This window comes from Mus pahari, chromosome 8 (assembly GCF_900095145.1).
Source record: "Mus pahari chromosome 8, PAHARI_EIJ_v1.1, whole genome shotgun sequence".
In the NCBI taxonomy this organism is placed as follows: Eukaryota; Metazoa; Chordata; class Mammalia; order Rodentia; family Muridae; genus Mus; species Mus pahari.
The window spans coordinates 54913400-54925084 of NC_034597.1; the positions used below are offsets into that span (position 1 = coordinate 54913400).

At 45.8% G+C, this 11685-nt stretch overlaps 1 protein-coding gene across 1 annotated transcript in view; it reads left to right on the forward strand.

Moving 5' to 3' along the window:
* Pinx1 (PIN2 (TERF1) interacting telomerase inhibitor 1) overlaps nt 1-7859 on the forward strand; it is a 58079-nt gene extending 50220 nt beyond the window's left edge. The window contains exon 7 of the mRNA XM_021203659.2: nt 7169-7859. Coding sequence (XP_021059318.1) covers nt 7169-7693 — 525 coding nt within the window. The 3' untranslated portion in view covers nt 7694-7859. The remainder of the gene's footprint in view (nt 1-7168) is intronic.
* The last annotated feature ends 3826 nt before the right edge of the window (nt 7860-11685 follow it).

Here is an 11685-nt window from a genome sequence, read left to right on the forward strand (position 1 = left end):
GTGTGTGTGTGTGTGTGTGTGTGTGTGTGTGTGTGTGTGTGTGTGTGTGAAACTGAAAAACATCTGTTATTTCCAAAAGCTGTCAGTACAGTGGTTTTAAAAGCAGACTGTATTTTAAAATATATCCATTAGGCAGATGTTCACCCAGCACCTGTAACAAGTACTTGTGTAACTAAAGAGAAAACATTTCCACAAATATTTTACTGAGGAAATTTGGGCTTTATAGTCATTTGAAATTCATGTAGTTTCACATGCTATGATATAGTCCTCATTTGATTCTCTTGCCCAACTTCTTAGAAATGTGAAAATAAATCTACTTAGGAGGTGAACATGAGAACCCACAGCAGTAGTTTCTCAGTCCCTGTTTTAGGGAGCCCCTTCTTGGAATCTCTGCACAGTGGGCATCTTACATGTGACTGGGTTCCGTACCCCTTTGTACACATGCACACACATCATGCCCGTTAAGTCATGGCACAATTTCCATTCTATTAATGGTAGCCTGAGTTTTCATTTTTCATTGCTTGACATCAAAACTTATCTTCCGTAAGAGGCTTTCAGGTTGTTTTGAGTCCCCTAAGTACTCCCTAATGCTGAAAGTGATTGAGTTTCCTAAGCCAATTCCTTAGGCTGGCAACTACTAAGGCTTTATGTGTTTAGTCTAATTCTAAATTTGTGTGTGATGGATGTCACACAAAAAAAAGTACAGGATTTTATGCTTGAACAAGCTTTGTGGGTACAAAAGTAATTCTTTGTCTGTAAATCACTGCTCTCTTTCAAGAACATTGAGATCGCACAGGGAATGGCTAGACCCACAGAGGTACCCCAGAAGCTCCATGCCCACTTGTAGCTGAGGCTTCGGACTGCTGCCTCTCCAACCCTTGATCTCAGGCCAGGGGCTGTGAGGGAACTTCATTTGCTGTCCAAAGAGCTGCCTTCCTTGTGGCTTTCTTGGGCTTTAGAATCTCTTGCTGTACGGTCTACTAAAAACAGTTTAGTCCAGGTAGGCCATTGATGTGTTCAGCTAATCCCACAGGAGGTGTGACAGTTCCCCCTGGAAAGTAGGTAACATGAGAGAAATACTCAGGTCATTTAACTGAGGTCAGTGTATTGCTAAGGGTTACGATGGTAATTGGTACACTGCACCAGACAGAATTCTTGTTCCTTGCAAGCAGTGCTTATCATAGGCCAGGGTTTTGACTGAAAAGATAGCTGTGTCTAGATGAAAGACAGGCTCTGCAAGAGCTGGTCACTTTGCCTTTCTGCCCTCTCATGCCCCTTGCTGGTGTCATCCTGCCCAACAGGTGGGTGGGTAGTGGCAGGAGCTCTTCTCCATCTCTCTGCAGTACATTTTTATCTGCTGCTTTTTTTTTTTTTTTTTTTTTGAACACTGTCCATGCCCTTCTCATTAGAGAGTGTGCAGAGTACAAGTAGAATCAAAATGGCCCCTGCCATCAACAAGTAAGTAATCAAAAAGGAAAAATAAAAGCAGCTAGTTGCTGGTGTGGGTAGTAAACAAGGGGACAGCCCTACAACGTCAGCCTGAGGCTTGCACAGGATCTTCAGAGAAGTTGCTGTAGTTATCTTGTTTCATTGCTTAGATAAATACCAGAAAAAATGGGCAGCTTAAGGGAAGGTTTGTTCTTTACCAGATACAGTCCATGTAGCAGGGAAGATGTGTGGTAGAACAGGAAGTGGCTGGTCACGCTGCCCCCACATCAGGAAGCAGAATGATGAATACTTGTGCTTGGTTCATTTTCTCCTTCTTATTAAGGAGACCCCAGTGCAAAGAATGGTACTATCCACATTTAAAGTGGATCTTCCCACCTCAATTAACCTAATCTAGATAATCCTTCAGAGGTACTTGTGGACATTTGTTTCTGTGCAGATTCTAGGTCCTGTCACTGAAGTGATAAACATAGCTGTGAGGGATCTAGAAAGAAGTTCTGAGTTCTGTAGGGCAGAGATCATCTATGCTCTGGAGCAGGTAACTGAATCAGTCCATTCTGCCCCTTCTGTTGGAAGATATGAAGCCTATGTGACGTACAGTGGGTCTCGGCCTTGACTTTGTCCTGATCAGTCACAGAGTCACTTCATACCTGCTTATCTCTGCCTACAGTGAGCAGATGCGGTTTCTGCCTTGCAGTGATCTACTACAACCTCATTTGGGTTTGTCAAAACTGTTGTGTTGAGGAGTCTGGAAAACGTACAGAATGTTCTGATTTTATAGATGGCTCCCTTGTCAAGCTTCTTTAACTTTCCACAGACTAATCCAGCACAAGTAGGTGACAGACTGGCTGTTGTGGAAGCAAGAGTTGGCTCATCATGGACAATAGCAATGAAGTACTAACCTCTTACTGTTGAGTGTCTGTTACCCTTGAGTTTTGGGTGTTTATGTCTCCTGAGCAGAGCTCACTGGAGATTACTGTTGCGCCTTACCTCTGTGTCTTAATGTGCAAGTTCAAAAGCTGCCAACCTCCTGTCACTAAGGTGAGCAGTGATGTATGAAAAGCGTTGGTGAGCTGAAAGATTTGCCTCTGGCACATATCCTTGCACAGTAGTGTCTAACATTTGTCCAGGGCATCACCTCCAAACACCTCCCTAAGTTCCCTCTCAACTGCTCACTTTCCCTGCCCCCTAACAAGCTGACTGTTTTGAGAGGACTAAGAGGAGACCTCTGTAAGGCATTTTCCTGGCAATCCATCTCAGTGTAGTATTATAAGTAGTGCATGAGCAGAGTTCTCTGCAGCCTAGTAGGGCTTCTGTAGAGGCTCCCTAGCCACCAGGCCTCCAGACAGTCCCTGTTCTAGGAACGACAGAGCAAACTGGTCCGTGTACTTTTCAGCTTCGGGCTGCCGACAGTGACAACAGGCAGCTCCCACTGTAGATCCTGTTAGGGTTATCTCTTTTTACATTACTGTCCTTTCTTTGGTTGATGTCATTGAGGTCCTTGCACTGTGCATCCTCCAAATGCTTGACTTTGCCCATTGCTAGTGAAACCAAGTCAAAGAGTACAAGCATGCTAACATGGGGTAGGCAACCATGCAGATGCCCAAGAGAGGATTAGACTTCTAAAGGGCAGGTGTGAATTGAAGGCTAGCCAAGCCTACATAGCAAGTTTGAAGCCAGCCTGAGCAAGACCCAGTGTAAAGGGGAAAAAAAAAAACATAAAGAGCTTCTATAAAGGAAATTTACATGTTGGTTTGTCAAATTAAAAAATCTCTTAAACCTAGCTTCAGAGCATTTTTAAAAATTATTACACTTGTGAACTGTAAGCTTGATAATCTGGTTTTCCTGATCTTAAAGAGGAGTATTTGTTTGTTTGTTTTTCTATAGTAAGCTGCTGCTTCAGCTAATCTGTTCTCAGAGCTGAGCTTGAAGCCTTGTCTGTAGGTTATACAACAGTAGATATACTTTGGGGTCAGGATCTTCAGAAGAGAAAGGCTAACTCAGAATGTGAGTCTTATGCAGGTTAGAAGTCAGTGCGCCATGGTGGGGAGCAAGGGCTCTATACCCCATAGCACAGCATCAGGACCTGCTCCTTCCATGCCTGTCGATAAGGTGCCTGTGCCCCAAGTCTCTCCTGGGCCCCTGTAATAGACAGAGGTTGTTCTTGTCATGCCATGAGCCACTTCTGGAGCCATGCTAAGTGCCTGGCACATTGATGGTGGCTGCCCTCTTCCGTCCAGCTGGGTATGGGCACTTTGGCTACAATTTCCTCTCATATGTCTCAGTGTAAGTATCTCATAGAGTTCTTTTGTCCTTAAATTCTCAACTCAATAAAGTGAGGAGCAGGACCCCCTGAGTGGTCCATTCTGACCCACAGTATATTGTTGATTGGGTAGAAGTAAAACCCTAGTTTTCTTTGGAGAAAACCTGCCATTAGGGTTTTTAAACACACACTGTACTCAGCACCTCTAACCAAAGTGAGAAACCCAGAGGCTCTGAAGATCCAGACTAACCAGGAACCTGCTTCTGTGTTAGCTCAAAAACAAGAGCCACCTCAGAAATGCATAGAAAATGTCAGGCTTCTGCACTTGCCTCTGCAAGCACTTCTTCCTAGTAGTAAATAGAACAGAAGATGGGACAATGGAGAGACAGTGTTAATTCTGTGGCCATCCCTGCACCCCTGAGCTCACTCTTTAGAAAATTGCCATAATAGTTACATATGACATGTACCTGTGCCAGAAGCTCAACCACAGCCATGTAAGGGAGGCCTGGGGCCATGCAGAAAGCTCTCCCACCTTTTCCTTCCCTGGGCCCAGGAGAAAGCCTACATATTTCCCTGCGTTTGTTTTTACTGCTGGTAAAACTCAAGATGTTAGGGTGGGACCATGGGAATCTTGCATTACAACTCAAGAGTACTGACCACACTTGTAGAAGCCACACTTTCCCATCACAGCCTGCCCTTCTTGGTCAAACCTTCTGAGATACAAAGGATTGGTACAGACTTCTAAGCTGTCATTCCTCAGAGGGAACCTCAGAAGTAACCATGGGGAGATAGGTTCCCACCTTCTTGCCTGTTCATAGACAAAACCTTGAGATTATTTTTCACCGAGTTTAAAACAGATTTGCGAGTGTCTGCATAGTACCATTCCCTCCAAGGCCTGGTGTGTGGGTGGCTCTCGCAGCCCTCTGAGAACAGTACACCATGAGGAGTGCATCTCTGAGGTGGTGGATCCGTTTGTTTTGTTCTGTGCATGCACTAAGCTGACTTTCCTGTTGCCATGGCTTGATCTGGTGGTCAGAGTAAGTTTGCTATGAACTTCCTGGTTCTGTTCTGGTTCCCAGCACTCTGCACAGAGCAACTGCCAGTGCACAGAAAGGACCAGGGAGCTCATCTTCACCTCCCTATTAGATTAGTAGCTGAGACGCCAACAGGCCTTTTTAAGAGAGATAGATGTCCTGAGCCCTTGAACTTAACTGAAATGTTTGGCAAAATTATTAGTCATTCCTCCCATTGTAGTATTTTATATAAAACCTGAAGGTATCAGGTTATTTTGCTAGTTTCTAAAACACCACTGTGAACCTAAGACATTGTCAGCATGTACAGAGGAGAAAAGCCGTATTTAAGTATGATGGGGTATTTTTGAGGTTGTATCTTGCATTTAATGGAAATGTTTTTAAATGCTTGTTCAAAAGGTAACTGTTTGCTCTGAAGTTAGACCAGATTTGAAAACACTCATTTTCTTATAAAGGTATATATATATTGTTATGTTTTACAGAGCCAGGGTTGCTCTATAGCGAAACTGCTCGCCAGTTGTCAGTGTGGAGAATGGGGGTCCTGAGCACCGCTCCCTCGGGAATCAGATTGCCAGCTATTAGAAATAAAAGCCTTACCAAGAGTTAGCTTTCCAATGATGAGGGAAGGAGCCTCTCTTGCTGGACAGCTCTCCCTGCAGGGGCTCTGTCCACTCTCCAGACTGAGAGGGTGAGTGCTGGTTCTCAGTCATGCTCTCCCTGCTGAGCTGAGTGCTGAGCCTGAGTCCTTAGCACCTCCCCACCAGAGGAATTGCTTAGGCCCATGCTTCCTGGGGATTAGAGACCCAGGAGATTGAGTAAGTGACTCAGAAATGGTCTGTGTTTCCTAATAGCTAAGGGTGATTAACACCAGCAGCCAGTTCCTGCTATTAACCTATTGAGAACTGGAATTCTGAAGGTAATAAGTGAAAGAACAAGGAGCCAGGGTTATATGAGCTGAACACAAGGCCCAACCTCAGACCTGGCACACAGCCATCAATGAGACCTCTGTTACATTAGTGGGCCACCTTCCCAGTGCCCGTGTCTATGCATGGCTATGGGTGTGTGCCCTTACATGGGAGGCAAGATCTTTCTTGTCCATCAGTCTGGCATTGGCAAGTACTGAGAGCCTTAAGAAGGTGTTTCATTCTGTCATGCAGAATTCCAGTCCTCACTCAACATTTGAGGAACAAAAGGACTGAGTGGCCTGGTTTTAGAGTCCTAAGGCTGCTAATTTCTAAATAGCCTGATGAGATACCAGCAACATTTGCTAACTGACAGAGGTTTTGTCTATCTCTGTGTGTGTGCATGTGCACATGCACTCTCTGGTTTCCTTCAGTATTAGTCTGTTGTAGGTCACAATTTCTTTGGGCGGGGGGGGGGGGCTCCCAATGACATTTTCACAGGTGTTGCCTAAGGCCATCAGAAAATACAGATATTTATATTAAAATTCGTAACAGTGGAAAAATTGCAATTATGAAGTAGCAATGAAAATAGTTTTATGGTTGGGGATCATCATAAGGAACCGTGTTAAGGGCGGAAGCATTAGGAAGGTTGAGAACCACTGGTCTCTAAGGAGACTAGCAGGTCAGTGTTGCCTGTCTTCCTCAGTAGCTCTCCACAGTCACTTTTTGAAGCAGGATCTCTCTGTGACCTTGGAGATCACTGACAGAATGATTGGCCTGTTTTGATCCTCCATCTGGAATTACAGGTGCCCTCAGTTGGATCTGCCTGGCTGTTTACATTAGTCCTAGGGACTGAACTAAGGTCTTCGGGCTTGCGCGGCAACTGAGTTGACTTCCCAGCCACCCTCGAGTATTTAAGCTTCTCCCCATTTATCTCATTTGTTCTGCATTTTAGTTTTTTAAATCTCAAAATTGACTGCATGATTTTGGTTTTTAAGCCATGAGCTGGAAAATGTACAGCCAGTGTCGATTTGATACATACTGGAGTTGATAGAACTCCGAGCTGCAGTGGCTACTCAAAGCCCAGTTGTCATTCAGTAGGATGTTGATTCTGCTAGAATTTCAAACAGAGATGTAATTTTAGTTCCACTGAAGTTTTTGAGGGTGACTGTGTCAAGAAAACATAGAGTCTAATATGTGCGACCTTGTAGTTGAGAGTGGCACCAGCAGAGCATGCCAAGCCACGTGTGCTCGGATGCACGGTGTCCGAGTTTCTAGGTCAGCACAGAAGGACCAGCAGAATCATGGAGCTCTGGAACATGCATGTCCCTGGTGTCTGCAAAAGACTCTGGGATGCATCCTCATTTACACTGTTGTTTCTAGGGTAAGGTTGCCTTCTCCCTACATGGTTCTCTGTGTTCTAGGTTCTGCAATTCAAGTCCATCATGAGCAGGCTCAGGTGGCTCCTCCTGGCTGCTTCGTGGGATGAATGAGTATTGCTAATCACTTTTCACTCTTGTCCCCAGGATGGCTGCAGCAACTCCTCTGCTGATGAGGTGGACACCTCCCTGACCACAACCACGACCACCACTAGTGCCTTCACCATCCAGGAATATTTTGCCAAGAGGATGGCCCAGTTAAAGAACAAGCCACAAGCCTCAGCTCCAGGGTCTGACCTTTCAGAGACCCCTCTTGAATGGAAAAAGGGAAAGAAAAAGAACAAAGAGGCAGCAGGCACAGATGTAGAGAACTCCCCCCAACACAAGGCCAAGAGGCATAAAAAGAAAAAGCATGTGGAAGCAGAGAGGGGCCCTGTGGCCAAGAAGAGAGACCGAGCGGAGCTGCAGCCTGGAGGCCCCAGTGGGGACGAGTGTTCCGATGCCTCTGTCGAAGCTGCAGAAGATTGTGTACAAACACCAGACATCCAGGATGATGTCCCAAAGCCCAAGAAGAGGAAAGCAAAGAAAAAGCTGCAAAGGCCAGGAGGAGTAGAAATAGACACCACACTAGACAGAGCGCCGGCGAAAAAGAAGAAGAAAGTTTCCAGATAACTTGTGGCCTCCAACCACTCAACTGTCAGCACACTGCAGGGCCTGAAGTCAGCAGGGCGAAGCCCAGGCGGCTCAGCATCTTTTAACATGCCCACAGGTTGCTGGTTCTACTCACCACGTCTCCCCCAGGTCACCTTCCTAGGAGAACTGATTTGAATGTTCCAGATCATGACTTTCAATAAATAAAATAACTTTAATAAACAAATAGATTCTTTTTTAAATGCTGAGCCTTTCACATGAGTGTTTATTCATATCCATACAAATACAGGGAGGGGAGGTGCACGCACGCGCACACACACACACACACACACACACACACACACACACTGGTTTCCTTCAGTAACTAACTGCTGCTTCCTTCTGAAGGACTTAGTCTAATTAAGGGATTAAGAGGCAGTGGCTTGGATGCAGAGGGTTCCTTTTGTTCTGCAGCCAGCCATACATTTCTGCCAACTGGGAATTACATGACTGCATTCCCCAGTGAGTGTTTTGCTGTGCTCTGCTTCAGTGTTGGTGGGTGGCTGTTTCTTCTGCTGTCTGCTGGCCACTAGGGATCCCAGGCCTACTTTGATGACAGCATCAACTGGGGACAGTGAGTCCCTAGCTCTTATAGGTCACCAGAGGTTCCTGAGTGTAAAGTCAAACTTATTTCTGTCTCATATTCCTTGGCCTAATCCCCTGGAATGGGCTTGTTTGTGTATAATGATCATTAAGTCTACAGAAAGTTGGATGGATGAAGAAAACTAAGGCATGAAACTGATGTCCTCTTAAAGGCAGGCTCTGCATTAGGACTGCCGTAAGGAAGCTCTTGCAAGTATAGATATTTATGGATATCTAAGGCACCACCAAGCTGTGCTCATGCCAGGTGCTATTGCCTTATATCCACACTCCCTCCCCTTGCCACACATCCACGTGCCTTCTAAGTGCCTCTGCCAGCCAGCCAACCCTGCTGTATTGAGGTTCAAACCTGATCCCTCAGCCTGTGTCCTCTCGGCCACTTCCCCTCTTCCCCCTCTGCCTTCCTTCCGTTCTTTCTAGCTCTCCTTGTATTTCCAGCTCCTGGTTTTCCTGCTTGTTTCTCAGACCATGCCTCCCATCCTTCTGAGGCAGTTTTATGCTAATGGCCATATTTTTCACAGAACTGTTTAGGTGGTAGTGGGAACCACTCAGGTAGGTCTACACCCACACTGCGACATTTTCCTACCTTCTTTTGCCTTTTGTTTTATTGAGTTTAAAGATTTGTTTACTGATTTATTTATGTTTATGTGTATGGATGTTTGGCCTACATGTGTATATGCACTCTAAGTGTGTGTCTGGTGCCTAAGGAAGTCAGAAGAGGGCATCATATCCTTTGGAACTGGAGTTATGGATGGTTATGGGATTCTGGGAAGGAACCCAAAGGGGGTTCTCACCAAGAATAGTAAGTGTTCTTAACAGATGAGCCATCTCCAGCCCCAGTTATATTGATATTGAACTTAGTTCCCTAGACCTGTGAGAGGTAAGGGCTGGAGCTCAATGACAGCTTGCCTGGCTCCATTCCTGGTGTAGGAAAGGGAAGTAGGGAGGAGAGAAGAGAATAGACTTGTTTGCATGCTCAGGAACATGGGAGGTCCATCTAGACTAACTGGGGAGATGAATCTCCAGCAGCCACATGCAGGTGGCTTCAAGTCACCCTCTATAGAGGGATATAGAAGATGACTATAGTTTTAGTGGGCTCCTGGGTGATCTTTGTGTATTTTGTGGTGCTGAAGATCAAGCAAGTTGCTATGCCTAGTAACTACCACTCAATGGTCTTAAATACGTAGCCGGGGGTAGGGGGTGGGGGTGGGGGGAAGGCATGTACTTAATTAACTAAGAGTGGTGCCATCATTGGCTTTGAAAAAGACAGAACACCTTCTCCAGAAGGCTCTGTTTTCGTGTTTTCCCCCTGGTCCCCCTCTAAGACTGATCCATGGGTCAGAGGAGAAGTTGCAATAATAAGATAAGCACACAGGGAACTGCGTGTGATAGTCTGGATACTTATAAAATCGTTAGCACACAAGTCTCAACCTTTGCCCGAGTTACTACACTGGATGAAAATGCAGAAATCCTGCATCCTTCATTGCTCTCCTCAGCAGCCTCATTAGAGGAAAAGTTCCCAGAAAAAGAGCAGCCCTCTGACAAAGGTTGTCTTGCAGCAACCTTTTTCTATGGATTTTAATAGACAATTATCATTAAGCACAGTCTTATGTGCCGGGCCCTATTCCAAGCACTTTAAATAAATCAACTTGTTAAATTGTCATTTGGCCCTGTGAGGTAACCCGTATTCCTCTCCCCTTTACAGAAGAGCCTTTTGTGATGGCTGGAGATTTATGCTGCCCTAAAGCCCCATGATGCCCCAGCACCATCTCCACACCATCCTGGGCCCACCTAACTCTCCATTCCAGCTTCACCTGCCTTGTAGGCTCTTGGCTTGCATCGTCCCATAGTTTGGTTACTTACCTGCACATGGGAAGCGGCTGGCAAACTCCACAGCTAACCCACATTGGTTTTACCTGTCCATGAGAACATGCCCTTGGGTGAGTTGGAAATCCCCAAAGGGGCCTCCTTTTCCACCTTGGCCCTGCAGTTGTTGGGAACTTGACTAAGTCAGCTTCTTACAACCTGTGTTGAAGACTGGTTAAAAGGATCTTCTACTTTGCAGTAAATATTGATGCTTTTGGAAGATAAAAACCCAAACCAGCATTTGTTTCCTTACACAGGCCATGCCTCTGTTTCTCTCTTCTTCACCTGTCCCCTGAGTGGCAGGAGCAGGCTGAGACCTGTTTGCTCAGAAGAATCAGCACCAGAAAAGTTCCCTTGCAATCTCTCCCAGTGATCTCAGCTCTTGGATCAGCAAGCAGTGGCTGTATTTAGATTTGAGTAAGAACTTCCTCCCCACCCGCCACCCTGTTTATCTCTCTCAGCTTCTGCAGCCGCTGCAGTTTAGAGCCTGTTGTGCTGGCATGAAGTGGAAGAGGTCAGATCGGGTGCCCGGTGCGTGCTTTTATGGTGTACCATTATTCATGAGCAAATTAGTACCATGTCCTAATAAAGGAGGTGACTAACCTTGCATACAAGTAGTCTGTTTAGGAAAGACTGAATATATTAAAATGACTCGAACAAGCCCTTCTGGATCCAGCAAAAGGAGAAAAAGGCAGACAGAGACATTGTGGAAAAAAGGAAACAGAGAAAGCGAGCCACTCCAGAGTTCATGTAGAGGTGACCTTGCAGTTAGGGACTGGCTAGTGAACGGACTGAGAGCCCGAGTTGAATTTTCATGTCACGAGTAACTATGTAAGGAAGCCTGCAGTGAGTTCTTTAACTGAGAGAAGGACTTGGTAACTAATTACATCTGGAATTTTCCACACTGGATTTCCTTGGGAAAGGGAGCATAGATGCCAAAAAGCAGTTATTGTAAAAACATGTCCTGATCACCAACTTTAGGCTTCAGGCTGCTCACGGTAGAAGAGCTGACCCATGAAAATCTCCCCGCATTCCCAGTGTGACCTTTAGAGCAGACCAGTAGATACTGAGATAATCCCATCGCAAGAGGCCAGGCTCAAGCCCCCTCCCCTCCATTCAAGCAGTGTTTCATCCGGAGAACATCCTGGTCTGTGCCCCAGTTGGGCCGGAAGCTTTCAGAAAGTCTACGCCAGCCCATTATTGACCCTGAACCTGGAGTGAGTTTGTACTAAAACCTCAGCAGCATTTCTAGCTGATGAACTGATGCTGGTTCTCTGTGTTCCTTCACACATTTTGCAATAGGCATGGGTTTTGCCCACCCTGGAGTCCATGTGAGTGTCAGAGCCCAGCTACCCTCTAGTGGCTCTGCCATAGCAGGTCTGCTGCGGAGACAAGGATGGAAGGAGCTGGGAGATAGCCTACTCTACCCAGTGCCAGAGAGAACCCTTTAGCCTAAAAGGGACCAAGTCAACCATTGAAGGATTAAAATGTCCGTTAAAATGTCAGGT